This window comes from Chenopodium album, chromosome 8, assembly GCF_948465745.1.
Source record: "Chenopodium album chromosome 8, dcCheAlbu1.1, whole genome shotgun sequence".
In the NCBI taxonomy this organism is placed as follows: Eukaryota; Viridiplantae; Streptophyta; class Magnoliopsida; order Caryophyllales; family Amaranthaceae; genus Chenopodium; species Chenopodium album.
This window is the reverse complement of record NC_137841.1, coordinates 60727831-60745589: the sequence shown is the minus strand read 5'-3', so window position 1 is coordinate 60745589 and position 17759 is coordinate 60727831. Positions and strand designations below refer to the sequence as shown.

Genomic DNA, 17759 nt, shown 5'->3' with positions numbered 1-17759 from the left:
ATGGGAGAAATGGCTGATATTTAAAGCCAAAAGTAACCGTTGCACAACCCCGTTACCGTTCCACATTTTTTTTGTTATTAAGCAACGGTGTTCAGGCACGTGAAAAGAAGCGCGTGGAATATTTTGTGCCAAAAGTTCCCGCGACACGGGAATTACTCTCGTCTGACGGCAAAACACCACCGTGTCGCGGGATGGGTCCACGTGGCACGGGGTTCAGCCTGTTGTTTTGCACATTTTTCGAAGCTGGCAGCGAATATTCCTGGCATTTTTTACCAAAGTTGCATGATTTTCCGCGCAAATTGGACAGTTAATTTTTCGGTAAAATTACGCGGAAAATTCTAACTGATGGTTGGAGGGTACCAAAATTACTATTTTGCCCCTAGAAGCATTAAAGTCAATTTTTTGTCGATATTTTAAGCACCTAATATGGTCGGATAATCAAGCATGGAAAGCGTTATCGGTGGATTTTTCTTCAAGTATAGAGAACCGCCAAGTCGGCTTTCCACAAGCTTGGAAAGCGTTATCGGTGGATTTTTCTTCAAGCATAGAAAACCGCCAAATTCCTTTGTCGGCTTTCCTCAAGAATGGAAAGCATCATCATATCGGTGGATTTCTTCAAGCATGGAATGACACCAAATTCATACGTCAACTTTCCTCGGGCATGGAAAGTATCATCCGATAGGTTTCTTCAGGCTTAGAAAACTACCAAACTCCTCAGTCGGATTTCCTCAGGCATGGAAAGCGTTTCAACGAACGTTATCCGGTGGATTCCTTCAACCATAGGAAGCTGACAAACTCATTTGTCATCAATACACTGGTGCCAGATACGTATTCTATCCTTTTACTCTTTTATCTGTGGAATTAACATTTTTCTGCAGGTATCGGCGTATACAGAGTGATTTAGGATCGCATAACGTCTTAAATTATTCTTCGTCCCTATCGACTACTTTGACTATCGTTTTCGAAGCTGACGTTTCTACAAACTCAGTCAAAGTGGGGGCTTCTGTAGACACCTAAAAATGTCTCCCCAAAACCAAACCCGATGATGAACAACCTTTCACCGCTACTATTGGTCGGGTTCAGTATTTAATCCCGAGAGTGCTTAAAAAATTGTATTTGATTAAATTCGTATTTTTGAACAGTCCATGGATTAGTCTTGATGTTTGGTAAAAGCATAGTTTTAATTTCAGCCCAAACTTATTATTTAATTTCAGTCCAAACCTTTTTTATTTTATTGTTTTATTATTTATTTTTGGCCCAAACCTTTTATTTATTTTATTTACTTATTTTCTTATTTTAGCCCAAATAATAATAAATCAGAAAAGGCCCAAAATTATCAATCGACACTTAAAATGCTGAACAAAATTAGGGTTAAAAATGTATTTAGACGGAAAAGCGGGCTGAAAATTCCCGCGCCACGGCAGGAAACCACCGTGTCACGGGAATTATTTCGTCTGACGGTGGGATTTCCCGTGACACGGGAATCTTGCTGTGACACGGGAATTTCTGTGTCCTTTCCGCGTAAACCCTTAACGCGTTTTCTTCCCCGTTTACTAAAAATTTCCCGCGTCACTCAAAAATTGCACCGTGTCACGGGAACGTTTCCCGTCTGACGATGGGACTTCCCGTGTCACGGTACAATTTGCCGTGTCGCGGGATACTTTTTTAGTGTTTTTATCATTTTAGGGTTCCGTGTGTTCCCTCAGCACATATTCTCTATAAATACCCCCTCATTTCTGATGTACGGGGCATCAATAATTCTCTAGTTTTTTCTCTCTTCTATGCTATAGCCTAAACACTAGCCTACCCTTCTTATTTCAAAATTCCTTCTTCAAGTACTCCAAGGAGTCCATACTTTACTCGTGGTTCTGTCCTTAAGCCAAGGCGTGAAAGGTAGAACTGTTTGAGGGTTTGGACCCAAATTAATTCTATTTAATTTAATTTATTATTGTTTTATTATTATTCCCTTGAAGTTACTAACTTGTTTATTATTTTGTAGTTGCAAACAAACAGAATCAAAGTAAGAATTGTGTTCCTTTTATTTCTATTATTTTTCTAACGATTTTATATTATTGGAATTATTGTTAAATTGCTTCCAATATTGATGTTATTCTATTATTTTTTATTGATCACCAAATTGCATGTTTAAAGGGAATATGTAATTGAAAATCACGCCTAATAAGATAATTTGGACAACCGGTTTAGGTTCCTTTTTAATCTTATTGTTTAATCAAGTGATCACAAATATTTTAGAATAATGTGTTGCATTAATATTCAACCAATTTAGCATAATAATAGTTTGGAGCAAATCGAATCTCTGTTTGTATGCTTTTGAGATCGCAGGAATCACTTTTCACTATAAGAATCGAGTAGAGGCCAATACGGGCGAATGTGACTCCATGACTCACTTCATACCATCATCCCCGATCCTCCTTTCGTGGTTCCGAACCATATGGAGTTAGTAATCTCATGGATTATGAATCGGGTGTAACCTTCACGGGTCAATCGTTGTTGCCTATCGTTGTCCCTTATTCGTGGTTGCCTTTTATGATCCGTGAACGGTTTACAAGTTCCTTAAAAACTTGTTGGCGGCTCCCTACTTTCCTTGTCCCTAATCGTGTCCCTTATCGTATTATGTCAATTCCCACTTCCTATGAGTGCAAGCATATTCACACATGCTTTAACGTAGGCGCATTTCGAACGACGCCCACACGTATCGATTTTTGGGATTTATTAGCGATTGTAAACAATACACTTTTCTTTAATTTTAAAAATGTGCAAAAAAAATGGTGAATAAATATATTATTATGTTTTTGTATCGATTTCATATGGATTTTCAATGTCGATCGTAAAATAATAGGGATTCCTCTATTATTTCACAAGCATATGTACATATTATAGCGAATGTACAATCGATACAAAAAGGCAATTTTCTTGTAGTCTACTAAAAATCATTGGAATCCATCCCAAATTTACGTGGTGACTATTATTTGCAGAAGAGATTGCTAATAATTTGGTGAAGGGAAATAGTAATACTCTTTGCATTGGAAAACTTAACATACAATAGACATGGAAAAAGAAGTTAAAACACTACTTCAAGGAAATTGATTAAGGAATGCCTTCCTAGCTTAGAAACAGTGTCGAAGACCAGTCGTTTATTTTTGTTTTGTTTATGTCTTTAAATAAATGTTGGAAATTATGGTTCAAAAATGAATGAGATGTGAATAGAACATCCAAATATCTAATAAAAAGACTATAGAGTCATTTTTTAAAGGAAAATTTAACTAGAATAATCCAACCTTTGTCTCATTCTTCTAAAATAATCTAACCTTTCGATTAATCCCAAATAATCCTAAGTTTTAGCAGGTCACCCTACCCTTTACCGTCGGTTACCATCCCTGTGGCACTTCTTAATTGGTTATTTTTTTTTTTAATTTTTAAAAAATATTTTTAATTGAAATTTAAAAAAGTTCTTTCTCCTTTCCCCTTCTTGCCTGTTTCTCTCCTCTCCCTTCCTCCATTTTCACCACAAAACCACTCAACACCATTACGGTATCACCACCTACAACCATCTCAACACCACGAATGTCACCACTCAGCACAACATCCATCCACTTTCAACCCACAACACAACCGCAAACAACACTAACAATATCAACAACCTCCCACAACACAACCGAGACAACACCCACAACATCAACAATAATCCACAACAAAACCGAAAATAACACCACAACATCAACAATGTTCAACCACAACCAATTCAGTCCCAAATTCAATTGAGAAAGAGAGAGAAAAGAAGGACAATGGGGGGGGGGGGGTTGGGTTTCAGGATCTGGGTAGGCGGGTTTGGGGTTTCAGGTTTTAGGTGGGGCAGGGTTTAATGGTTTTGGCTAGGTGAGGTTGGTGATTCGAGTCTGAGTAGGAGTGGGGGAAAGGTTTCGGGTCTGGGTTTGGTTAGATGGGGTAAGTGGTGGCGGAGGTTGTGGTGGCTGAGTTGCAGGCTAATTGCAAGGGGGTAGCATGTGGTGGGCTGGTTGATAAAGAAAGGAGGGGTAGTGGGGCGGGCTAGTTAACGCCTTGACGGGGTAGGTTGACAATGATGTGAGGTGGTGGCGGGAAGGTTTAGGAAGGTGAGGGAGCCATGGTTAAAGGTTGAAAAGCTTGAAATGGAGGTGAAGAGGGGAGAAGGAAGAAGGGAGGGGAAAATTAAGGAAAAAAAGTTACTTGAAGCTCAAGTAACCAATCAAATAGGCTTAGTAAAAGAAAATATGTAGTAAACTTAGGATAGTTAAGGTTAATTAAAAGGTTGGATTATTTTGGAAGAATGGGACAAAGATTGGATTAGTCTTGTGAAATTTTCCTTTTTAATATAACTGGCTAAATTTCTTCGTTTTAAAGCAAGGACCATTTTGAAAAAAGACAATAGAGGACTTAAGAAAATTTATCAAATGACCTGGAGATAACTAAAGTAATTAGCTAGCATATGTTGAATATGAGCACTAGACGCGAAAGCAGGTTGATAAATTAACAGATCAATAGACCATGTGTCGTCGGAAAATAAAGGCATGAGATAATTGGAGAAGAATGAAGATGCAAATTTAAATCCTATGCTAGACAAGTGAACTAAAGAATCTAATACAAGTAGTAGTTTCTTCAAAAGCACTTCCATACAAATAAAATAATGTAATTGGAGACAAAAGGATCTCCTTGTCTTAGCCCTCTAGAAGGGATAATCATAGTTAAAGTACTACGAAGTATTATTGACTATCAAGGAATTAGGAATGTATACGATACAAAACTACAGTAACACATTCCTTAACCCGATGGAGTTTAACAAAACTAAAATCATCTAGAGTTCATTGCCTATAGAGGATTTCATTCAACTCTATCATAATAAGCCTTTTGCTTATCTATTTTAAGAGCCAAACAACAAGTTTTATTCTTTGACATGTTAAAAACATTACGTATCTCTTACACTAACACTTTGTTTGAATTGATGGAAATGGAGGGAATGGAAGGGAAGGGAAATTGAGGGATAGATTATCTTTCATTTATTGGATAACAAATGTGGAAGGAAGGGAGTTGGAGGGGAGAGAAATGGAAGGATTAAATTGTAAGAATTTGATCTCTCCAATAATAGAGAGATTTGGAAGGAAAACTCATATTTCTTCCCTCCCCTCCGTTTCTCTTCCCTCCCCTCCCCTGCACCTCCCTCCCCTTCTTTTCTTTCCCATTTCTTTATCCAAACACACCCTAAAGGATGTTATCCTAAATTTTTTAAGAGCAAAAGCATTTTGATAAGGGTCTATTATCTATTTTCAAATGGAAAATTTGTCAAAAATAAAACGACCTTTGGGCGGTCTTCCCAAAATAAAACGACCTTGTGATTATTCCATGATAAAACGACCTTTGACATGCATCTGCTCAAAATAGAACAAAAAACTTGTAACCTATTTAAAAGGTTAAACCCGAACACGTGTCATACTGTGATTGGCTAAGATTATTTTTCCAATTTTCTTTTAAAAGAATTGATTTTTAATTACAAAAATACAATTAAAAAAAAAAATTCTCTCTCCTACCCTCCCCAAACAGTCAGCCACCGCCCACAACACCACCAAAGCCTATCTCTCTTTGAACCTTACAACCCCCTAACCACCTTTGCAGCCCCTCCCCTTCCTTCCAGCCACTGCTCAACCATCTGCAACTCCAAAACCCCACCTCGTAACCACCGTAAAACCCACCCCACATCCACGAAACCTTCCTGCAGCCACCCACGAAACCATCCCCCAGCCACCCCCGAAACCATTACCGCTCCCTTAAAACCCCCTCTCCCATTCCATACACCCTATAAAACCGGCCTTATATCCACCCCTTAACCACCCAACCTCCTTGAAACTGCCTTAAAACTACCCCAAAACAAACCCACTAACCAACCTAAACCCCCAATCGTTGAATCCCACACAAAAAAGAATGGAGGTTGGAGTGCGATTCGCCAATATATGCAAGAGTTGGATTGGATTTTCGTTGTCGGCGTCAGGATTGGGGGTTGGGGTTGAGTTGGGTTCGCGATGGCGAAGGCTGGGGTTGAGTTCACTGACCATGGAAGGACTGGATTCATGGCAGGGGTGGTGATTTTTTTTTTTTTTTTTATTTTTAATTATTATTATTAAAATCATTTCTTAAATATAAGAAATAAATTGTAAAAAAAAAAAAAAATAACCAACCTATCGCATTGCTACACGTGTCTCATCAACCTGTTCAATAGGTTATCAGCCGGTAGCATTCTATTTTTGGCAGATGGTTATCAAAGGTCGTTTTATTACGGGATAATCAAAAGGTGGTTTTATTTTTGACAAATTTTCCTTTTCAAAATGGATTCAAATTGTTTACAAGAATTGGAGATAACATTACTAAATAGGTATTGTTGTAATTGGTGGGTATTTTAATGCAAATAAATCGATCATTTTGGGACTAAAATTAGACCAAAAGGGTCGAACTGTTGGGGACGGAGGGAGTACATCATTGCGAAACAGGCTAGTACCGCTAGTTAAATTAACTCAGAATTATGAGAGGAACAAATGGACGATAAGTTAAATAGTCTGATTCATAATAATTTATAGTACACCACTAATACTAAGCTGTCGTGTTATACTACCTCCGATTTTTTTAGGATTTTTTGACTTTACCACAAAAAAAAAAAAAAAAAAAAAAAATCACAAAATTGTTTAATACTACAAAAAATTGTAAAATTTTACCACCAAATTCTAAAAATTGTTTTTTACTACCTACCGTCAAGAAAACCGTTAACTTTAACAGTTAAAAAAAAATTCTTCAATTTGTGTGTGCAAAACATGTTGTTCATAGGTTTAGTGGGGGCATTTTAGACCTTTGGAATCAATTTGAGGTCAGAATTGACAAAAAATGATCGAAAATGCCTCGTTTTACGTGTTTCACGCAAACTGAGCTATTTTTAAACACGCAAAAGGAAGCATTTCCGTTTTTTGTCAATTTTGACCTCAAATTGGACTCAAAGGACCAAAATGCCCCCCAAAACTCCAAGAGACTATGTGTTTGGCACGAACATCGAAGAATTTAAAAAATTCCGTTAGGGTTTTGACGGCAAGTGGTTAAAAGCAATTTTAATTTTTTTTGTTGGTAGTATTAATAAAAAATGACACTATGCTAAAATAAAAGTTATTGTATTATATTAAGGATTACGACCGTCATTGGGGCGTTATGTTAACCAATATTTTTTACCGTCCTTGGGGTGTTATGAGAAAATCCTGAAATTCTATTACCTTATGTTAACCAATATTTTCGAGCCAATACTTCTTTCCATACAAAATTACATGTTCACTTTGCTTTAGTAGACGCAATATATGGTTTGATAGGACTATGAGACCCGGTTTACTTATTTTTTTTTTTTCAAATTAAAATTATTTTTATTGAGCTGAAATTAGTTTTGATTAATTAAAATTAATTTTACTTAATTGAAATTATTTTTACTAAAATGAAACTATTTTTTACTAATTCTCTATTATATGTCTTCTTCATAGTCACTAAATTTTATTGAATTGAAATTATTTTTACTGAACTAAATTTTTTTTGCTAAACTGCACTTATTTTTACAGAATTGAAATTAAATTTACTGCACTGCAATTAATTTTACTAAATATTATTTTAAAATGTGATAAGGGCCTTATTGGTGGGAAATAATTGTAATTGCTCCTCTACGTTCTTTAATCTTTTCTGATTAATAGTCCGCTTGGACTGAATGTTTCCATATTAGTATAGACTAGATTAAACCCCGTGCAATGCACGATTTTTAAATAACTTTAGCGACAATAAATTATATCAAAACAAGTATAACTCAGTATTAAAAAGTATGAAATATATTTCTTCAAAAAAAAAAGTATGAAATGTATTGTTTAAAAAAAAATTATGATAGGAGTATATATGTGAAAGAAAATAATTAAATATATACGAAGTATGTAATAGTTATTATGGGCAATGTTATATTTAAAGAAGTTTGTTTTAGATTTTGTACAAATCAATAGTCAAAATTTTGATATTAATATAAAAATAAGGTTTTTTTTTTAGTAAGTTGTTTTGGAGGGAAAACTCTTTATATTATATTGCCAAGTGTCCCTTCAGGTTCGCTTTTAGTATAATGTAATTGATTGATTGGGTGTACACAAAATTTTAGTTTAATGCATATTGTATACGTACATTCTATATAATCACATTAACCTTTACCTAGTTTATTCTTCAAAAATCATCTTTTAAAATACACACATTTAGGTCATATTTGGCAACAATATCTAAGAAAGAGTTAAAACTAGTAATAATGATTTTGGTAGAATTACATAAGGTATGTAGTGGTTGAAATCTACATCAATTTTGGTAGAACAGTGATCCAATTTACTAGGTAACTTTATTTGGCTATATAAAGGGGACATTCTAAAACCTAAAATCTCAGGCAAAAGAACACATAATAAAATTTTAATTAGTAGCTAGTGAAGAAGATGGAAATGAAGAAAATGAATAATAATATTGTTACTATATTGTTGTTGGTGGCTTTGTTGGTGGTGTTAAGCCAACCCGAAACCACCTCGGTGGCTCGACAACCATTTCAAGCCTTGTCAATGATTATGATGGAAGGGGTTGATATGAACAGACCTCTCACTTGTGCAACAGAAGGGAATCCTTGCGGACCATTTTACCCCTGTTATGGTTTTTGTCGATGCATTTGAATTTCCTCTGGATTTTATTTTACCTGTCAAACCCCTCCTGGCAAGGATAAATGTGAATGAAATGGTATAAAAATTAATTAAGGTTTATGATCACATCTATATCTATACCTAATATTTAAAAACACAAACCATCATGCCCATCATGCCACATGTACACTTTATTTTTCACCAATGCAATGCCATATGTCACCTCATTAACATTTTATTTAATTAATCCCCTTTCTCATATTTTTTTTTAAAAAAACTAGCTTTAATTCAATACATGTATGAATGTTGTTTGGTTCACTTTCCCTCAACTTAATATCTTCTACAATTACATTTAATTTTCACCCCTTTAATTTGTCTCCTTTATAAACTATTTATTTTCCAATAAAAATATGTTATAAAATAAAAATTAATATTGTATACATATAAATAACCCGTGCATTGCACGGGACAGAAGGCTAGTTAATTTATAAATAATTACACCATATCATGTTGTTTCTTAAGTACGGTCTAGTTCAAGAATAATTAGGTCATTGCATGCATGTGACTTTAATTGTGTTATGCTACTTATGTTTTATGTATCATCGTTGCATTATTAGTTTTTAATAAAATAAAATATGTGTGTTTAATATGTACAAAGTATATATATGTTATTAACATTAATTTGCCTACTTGAATAACATACTCTCCGTACTCTTCTTTTTTTTTTCACCATGGCTAACTTTATGTGAGAGTTTTATAAGTTATATGACGTAAAAAAAGGGTAGAAGGAGTTATTCAGTCTTAAAACTTTCTTATGATTGTACAGTTGTACTACCTTTGTTTCATATTGTGTACATACAACAAATGAGATTACAAGGATTCCTTGACAAATTTTATTTGTGGAAGTTGAATGGAGCAAGAAATATAATGATGCATTTGATTAGAAGAGAGTTAGAGAGAAATGAAAACTTAAAAACGAAATTAAATATTTATTGTACATAATGTGTAGCAAGGTCGACTAGTAGCTGTTATTTTTTGTATATATTGCACATAAGGTGTAATATAAGTAGGAATATCGGTTTTATGATAACCGAATTTTGAACAGTTTATCACACCTTAGCTTACTTTTACCATATCTTAATAGATACTGTTAGTAGGGGTGTCAATCAGAGTTAATGGTTCTGTTTCAGGTTATAAGGGGTTGGGTTGTAACGGGATTTAAATGAATAACGGGTTATTTCGGGTCAATTTTAAAAATTATCGGGTCAGTTCGATTTTATTTATTGTGGTTCCTATATCCGGGTCGAGTATTAATCGATTCATCGGGTCTTAATCATATCATATTGAAAAAAGAAGTCTACATAGACTAAATAATTAAGCATCGTATCGAAAATTTTAAAGTTGTAACAACTCATGAAGTCGTGATTATGTATGACACGGTCTTTAACATGATCAAACGAGAGGCTAATAATAACTTCATAATGAAACAATTATATGCTATATAAATTTATATAATTTAATAACTAAACTTGAAACATAAAAAGACAGAGAATACCAAAAGGATTTGTATATACGATTTAATATATTAAGTGAATTGTTAAACACCGTCAACAAAAATGATCACCACCGCCAATATTCGGTGTGAATAGACAATCGTACCCTTATTACTTCACCACCCCTTATACTCCCGACGACCCACAACCCCTTCCGATCAGCAATGACCACCAACACCTTGATCGGTGACCCACCCTACCCTCCTCTATGACGACCCACCACCTTCCCGTCGGCGGGAAGGTGGTGGTGGTGGTTTAATATATTTTTTTTATTTCAAGCAATTGCGGTAAACGGAGCCCAAAACCGGTTACCGTGCGCAATAATCGGAGCCCAAAATCGGTTACCATGTACGGTAACCGATTTTGGGCTCCAGTTATTGCGCACAATAACTGGTTTTTGGCTCCGATTACCGTTCACCTTAACCGATTCCATGATTACCGGAGCCCAAAACCGGTTATCGTGCCCGGTAACCAATTTTGGGTTCCGGTTGGTACGGTTGTAAGAAAAAAAAATCACCACCTTTCCGCCAAAGAGGGAAGGTGGTGGGTCATCTTTGAGGGGGATGTGGTGGGTCGCTGGTCATGGTGGTTGTGGTGGTTAACGCCGGTCAAGGTGGTTGTGGTGGTGGTTGTCGTCGCCAGTCAGTGTGGTGGTGGTGTTAGTCGTCAATTGGGGTGGTGGTGTCAAGGTGTTAGTGATTGGCGGCAAGAGGGAAGATAGTGGTGAAGTACTAAGGGTATGGTTGTCCATTCACACTAAAAGTTGGCGGTTTTAATCATTTGGGATGGCTGTATTTAATACCCCCCTATATTAATGCATGCCTGAAAATGAATTGACAAAGTCTCGACTTGATATAAAACAAAACTCGCTAACCGGTCAAAACACACTTAGAACCTAAACCCACCTAAAAGAAACCATATTAAATCGAAACATTATTTTTTTTCACTTACCCAAGCCAAAACACTAACGGAATAAACCGTTTCAACCAGACCTAGCTTAACTCGAATTCAACCCGAATTGAATTTGAACCCTAACTTGCATTAATTTGGGTAAACCCGTTGTAAAACCAACCTGATTATGACCTAAACCGTTTACAACCCGAACCAAATTGATCCCGAACTCGAATCAACCTGAGTAAACCATCTCCCAAACCGACCCTTTTCAAACCAATCCAGTTATGACCCAAACCGATTATTACTGAAATTGTTTACAATTCAAACCGATATGAACCCGAATTTGGGTGAACTCACTCTGATCCAAATTAACCCGTTTGCACTTAAATTCGTTTATAATCCTAACCAATTATTATTCGAATCACTTACGACTCAAAGCGGTACAAAATTTAAGCAAAATCGGACCGATAATTCTCAAAACCGAACTGAACCGCCCGTCGGCCAACTGAACCAATTCAAAGCTACCCGTGACAAATTGAAACCGTTTTATTCCAACTTAAAATCGAATTGTCAAACCATTTTTACAGTGCTTATTTAAACAGTAGGTTTAATTGGGTCCTTTAACATATATGTTTCTTATCACGTTGACTCTTGATACCATATTAAAAGATTCATCCACAAAAAGGCAAGTTTATGGTTGAAGGCTTGAAGCTCATGTCTTAGCTAAGATAAGTTGTAATTTTGAAGGCCTTAAGGTGTGGTTAGAGGAGTATCCTACTGAGATTCATGCTTTTGTAATGGCTGATTTAAGCCCTTCTAGTTAGTAAAACTAGTACAATTCCCGTGCGATGCACGACTTATAATATTAAATAAGATTAACTAATAATATGCGATATTAATCCAATTTATGAGTAATAAAAATATGAAACAAAACTATCATGAACTGTATACTGTGAACGATATGTCGTTGTAGAAGTGTTTTTGTTAAAACTTCTTGCTTCCTGATCATATAAGTAATCATGCAATAAATAACTGTCTTATACGAAGAAAAAAAATACCATAAACAAATCAATAATTTAAGCTCCAGACCAACACATACACTGTTTGAATAAAAATTAAATTATTCTACTCTAACCACAAAAATCTAATTAAAATACTTAATGTCTTTCAATTTCTACTTACTTCGTCCATTTGTTGGGCATTAATAAAAGTCCATGAATTGTAGCACAGCAATGTAAAAATTGATTACAAAAAAAGTTAGAGAGTTTAACAATGTAGATTTAAAACAACGTTAGCAAATAATGAATATTAATTTATTTATTAATTAGTGTTGAGTAATACATTCTCATGGCAAATTTTGAAATACTTCTTTGTATACTACATTATTCAAAGTATACTATTCTAATATTATATATAGAAAATTTACTTATGGTAATTTGCATTAGATTATATATATAATAGCCTTAGAAATAAGAAATCTTCTATACATAAAATTGGGAAATAAATTAAGAAATTTATAAAAAAATGTAGTGTATCTTAAGACGTAAGATAATATTCTACAAAATATTTTAGTATACAATTTTATTTCTTTTGACGGGTACTATCTTACCATAGTCACTTACATGCTAGATGTTATGTGTGTGTGTGTGTGTTTTTTTTTTATATAGTATGATATTAAAAAATTTATTTCATGAGAATTTTTGTTAATTTATGTATTTATTTAAAATAAGATGTATAGAATTTTTAAAAAATTAATAAACGACAGCGAATCGAGACATTTGTCAGTCTCACATTGAGGCACTTGTATTTTAGTATAGTATATAAATATAAATTTTTTTACCAAATTAAAAAAAAAAAAAAAACCCTTAAAAAAAAAACTTCATAATGGACATTTAGTTGTTGATGTAATCCGCAATTAAATGTCCATTATGTATAAAAAAATATGGCATATTATCATTAGTGTCTCACATGGTTAAGGAATCTAATATAAACTATATTCATTGATTATCACATTCAAAATATCATACTATTAATACAAATAGAAGATATAAAATTAATAAGATTATCATGTTATTAAGATAAAACCGTTCAAAGAAACACTCCATATAGTCATTGAAAAACTCGTAATGTAGACAATTTATTTTGTATTCAAAATTCTAACATTATTAAGAGGTCCTAAATTTTTTTATTATATAAAACATTAAAAGTAGCTAAAAATCATCCAATGTTGGTATTGTCTTCCTTTTCAATCTTAACTACGACCTTCTTTTTGTTAGTAGAGCGTTGTGCCAAACTTGTTTCATCATCAATCCCTACATTTGTAGCATCATCGAGAGGTCTTTTTGTTGGTGTGATAAAGGATACATCAGGGTTTTCATTCTCATATACAACGGTGGCCAATTCCTACAAGACACAAATACAGAGTATATATATCAATACATATTATAAAAAAAAAAAAAAAATTAAAGTATAGAATTGTGGTAGATTTTTAATATATGACCTTATCTTTCTCGACAGAAGATTTACTTGATTCATCCATAGACTCAATTTCCACATCCTTTTCCTGAAACATGATAAATTAAATAATACGTTAAAGCTTTATAAAGGATAAATATTTTTTGAATTTAATAACATGAATTATTAATGGAAAAATTGTCTGGAATAATCCGACCTTTGCCTCATCCGCCTAAAATAATCCCACTTTTCGATTATTTTTTAATAATCCGACCTTTAATACTAATTCCCTTTAAATGTTCCCAACCGGTCAATTAACTTGTTATAGCAAATTATATGACATGTGTCGACATTTGATTGGTTTAAAAAATTAAATGAAAAAATTAAAAATTTATAATTAATAATTAATTAAAAAAACCACTTGTTTCATAAAACTAAAAATTTAAAATAAAAAAAAATTAAAAATAAAAAAAAACCATCCCCACCACGGCCACCCGCCCACCCACCCTCCACGGTTGTCCACTCCCACCAATTTGCAACCCTCCCCGCTGCCTGCCGCCCGATGCCGGAGTGTCGCGCCGACTTCTCTCCCCTATCCCCGTTGAACCGCCGACTCCTATCCCCCTCCCCCTAAACCACCAACCACCATCCAAAAAACCCTTCCTCCCAATTCCGACCTTCATTCCCTCCTTCCCCTATCCCTTTTCCGACTCCATTCCCTTCCCCTATCCCTTTTCCGACCCTTTCCCCTTCCCCTCACCCTGATTTCGGCCCCCCTCCCCATCCCACGCCTCAGTTTCGATTTCGACCACCCTCTCCTTCTTACATGCGCCTTGGTTTGGACGTTTGGTGGTTTAGAACTGACGAAAGGAGCCGAGGTAGGGGCGTCGACTGGCGCTGGGCTGACGACTAATCTGGGCGCCGGAGCTGGGGTCTGGAACGATGATGGGGCGGGGAGGTTTCTTGCTCGAGCTGGTGGCGGTGTTAGATTTTATTTTTTTAAAAAAATTATTTTTTTTAATAAAGTTAGTTTTAAATTTGTTAATTAAAATTATTAGTAATGATCTTTTCTTAAACAAAATTAAAATTAAAAGTTATTATTTTAACTAATCAAGTTGTGACAAGTGTAAATTAAACTTAATAAGAAAAAAAATTACCTAGTCAACCGGTTGCAGGTAACTTGGGAGCATTTGAAGCAGATTAGTATTAAAGGTCGGATTATTAAAAAATAATCAAAAGGTGGGATTATTTTGGGCGGATGAGGCAAAGGTCGGATTATTCTGGGCAATTTTTCCAATTATTAATTACCTGCAAACCACCATTGACATTCAAGAATGATTTAATCAATTGTTCATCATCACTTATTCTTAGGACAGTATACTTATCCCAACTATGACTAAGATTGTGTTTAAAGATATGAAATCGGAACAAAAATTTCCTATCGATAAGTATGTCAAGTTCTTCGGGAAATGAATCATCTTTTCCATCCTACAAATATATAAAATATATATATTTGTCACAATTATTAAAGAATCAATCGAAGCAAAATAATTTAGAATAGTTGATAATTACTATCATTGTTCAAAACTATCTGAGTATATACAAAGCCAACAAAAAATGTGATTAAAATTATACACCTTTGATAATTTTTCTTTCAAATCCACTGCAGATATTTGCAAAATTTGATAAACTTCCCGATCAAACATAACAAAACTGGCAGTTCCACTATCATCCTCTACTATTATTGTAAGTTTATACCTGTAGAAAATGTTATTGGAACTTGACATAAGTTGTGTTTTTTTTTTTTTTTATAATAAATACTAATTAAAATCTAATATCAATTGTAATTCAATAATATAACACCAATTACCTTGGTGGTGCAGATTTGACGTGTGAGTCACATTTTTTGCACCAATATTTTCCACCACCTTCATAGTCAACCTTTTTGTTACAATTCTTGCATGAGTTATAATACCACTTGCTATCATATTCGATAGAAATAATAGTAGCATAAGTCACACAAAAGCATTCCTATGTAAAAAAATATATTAAAAAAAGTTAATAATTTATTTTAATGTCAATATAATTTCCATCAGAAAATTTTGAATTATAAAACTTATATGTTTTACCTCATTAGTCTCACTAATCTCGTCTAGTTGCTTTCGTTCATTCAAATTTAAGAACTCATCTGATATTGAATGTAAATTTTGACTTGACAAGTGACTTATTACATGCAATTGTGAAATTTTTTTCACCTTGAACGCTAAAAAAAATATAAAAAATGTATTAGTTTCAATTAAATTGAAAAATAATAATAATGTACAATATGATAAACAATGTCTAATACCTTCGTTTGTAATCTTGCACCTCAGGTATATCCTCATTATTGATGAATAATTTTGTCGCCCATAACGAATTTGATATAGAAACTTCATCTAGAAAAGTTATGATCATGGTAATTTGGTTAATACAATTATTAAATTTAGACGAAAAATTACTTATCATAATTTAAATATATAAATATATATAATAAAATATCCTCTCTAAAAATCTTAATCTTAGCAAATTATAGTACTACAAGTATGAGTCCTTGGATGTCATCTTTAGTAGTAGACTCCGAAAGTTGTTCAGCATATTTTCCATACAATACACCAGTCAGCTTGTTTTTGCTACAAAATACAAGATAATTGTAATTGAAGTCAACACATAAAAAAAGAGTTTTAATATTTAAAATTACATTATATAAGTTACTGCCTTATATGTATAATAACAAAAATCAATAATGTGAAGTATATATAGGCTAATTCGAATTGATGATTTGGGGTATCAGTTTTTGAAATATTGATAAGATCACCCATGCCGGTAAGCTCTCCAATAACATCTATAATTATTTATAAAAAATATTAGTTGATTATTTTATAAAATACGAAATTTATAAAAAATGGTTAATAAATTGATACAATGTATCGTACCTACTAAAATCACCTCATTGACCTGTTGTTTAAGGATTTTGTCGAAGGACACAAAATCAAATCCGTATTGAGGAAGTTGTGCATCTTCACAATCCCTAACAATAGTCCTATAATAGAATTTCACTTTATAGGCATGGCTAGTAGCCAAATGTTTGCCAGCATTAGTAATCATTCCGAAGCTAGAGATAAAACGGGAAGTGCCCTCTTTCACAAGACCTTCAAATCGTCGAATGAGTGATTCTTTGATAGTTGCTTATATTTTGGATCCCTGCGTTTATCATATCAAAATCAATTTTGCACTATAATTTATGAGTAAACATATTACAAAAATTAAACACATCTAAAAGACAAAAACTTTATGAACCTATAATAGTATACCTTCTCATCAACTAAAATTAACTCAAGTGAGTTAATTTTTTTTGGATTAGAATAGTCAGGTTGGTACCATAGCCTCACAATACGAACTTTTATTCTCCATGATTCTTTTAAAGGGATAAGGTCAGATATCATAGTGAACGCCATTAACAATATATTAATTAACCTCGATAATATGCCTTGATATAAAAATTGTTACGACTTATATGATATGACTAATATTTATATAGTTGATAATAAAAATAATATTGCATCCGATTTTATTATTTGAATATATATGGTTTGATTTTAATATGTTAACTATATTTTATTTTTTTCCGTTTTTCGATCCAATTATGTAACATAATATATTGATAAGTATCAATGTATTTTTTTTTGTAAAGATAGTAATCATACGTAGTGTATATTTGCCTACTTTATAGCTTACCATTAAGTTATAGTTATTTATGCTTAGTGTATATATGATTTGATTTTAATATGTTAACTATATTTTATTTTTGTCGTTTTTCCATCTAATTATGTAACATAATATATTATAAGTATCAATGTATTTTTTTTGTAAAGATAGTAATCATACATAGTGTATATTTGCTTACTTTATAGCTTACCATTAAGTTATAGTTATTTATGCTTAGTGTATATTTGTCTTCCATAAATTGTAGGAAATTAGGCCTACTTTGTATCTTACCATACGTAGTTTACCGTGTATATAATGCATTTGATAGGCTTGTTAATATTTGAGGAATTATCTTCTTTCATTATAAAGATAATAATCTAAAATATCTTAC

General features: G+C 33.3%; 1 protein-coding gene across 1 annotated transcript; it reads right to left on the bottom strand.

The window, feature by feature from the left end:
• Window positions 1–13387: 13387 nt before the first annotated feature.
• On the bottom strand, window positions 13388–17118 carry LOC145643112 (replication protein A 70 kDa DNA-binding subunit C-like). The gene is made up of 9 exons (XM_081694273.1): window positions 17042–17118; window positions 16203–16293; window positions 15972–16059; window positions 15754–15887; window positions 15495–15655; window positions 15262–15382; window positions 14933–15112; window positions 13671–13733; window positions 13388–13573 (listed from the first exon to the last, which is right to left on the bottom strand). The coding sequence occupies exons 1-9, from the start codon at window positions 17116–17118 to the stop codon at window positions 13388–13390; spliced, it is 1101 nt and encodes a 366-aa protein (XP_081550399.1).
• Window positions 17119–17759: the final 641 nt, after the last annotated feature.

What these genes read in the sequence shown, in the direction of transcription:
- LOC145643112 (XM_081694273.1), bottom strand. Translation starts at nt 17,118, where the DNA reads ATGGCGTTCACTATGATATCTGACCTTATCCCTTTAAAAGAATCATGG. An exon ending in TGAAAGAAAAATTATCAAAG is followed by an intron (nt 15,113 to 15,261) that starts GTGTATAATTTT and finishes ATATATTTGTAG; the next exon opens with GATGGAAAAGATGATTCATT. An exon ending in CTTCTGTCGAGAAAGATAAG is followed by an intron (nt 13,574 to 13,670) that starts GTCATATATTAA and finishes TGTGTCTTGTAG; the next exon opens with GAATTGGCCACCGTTGTATA.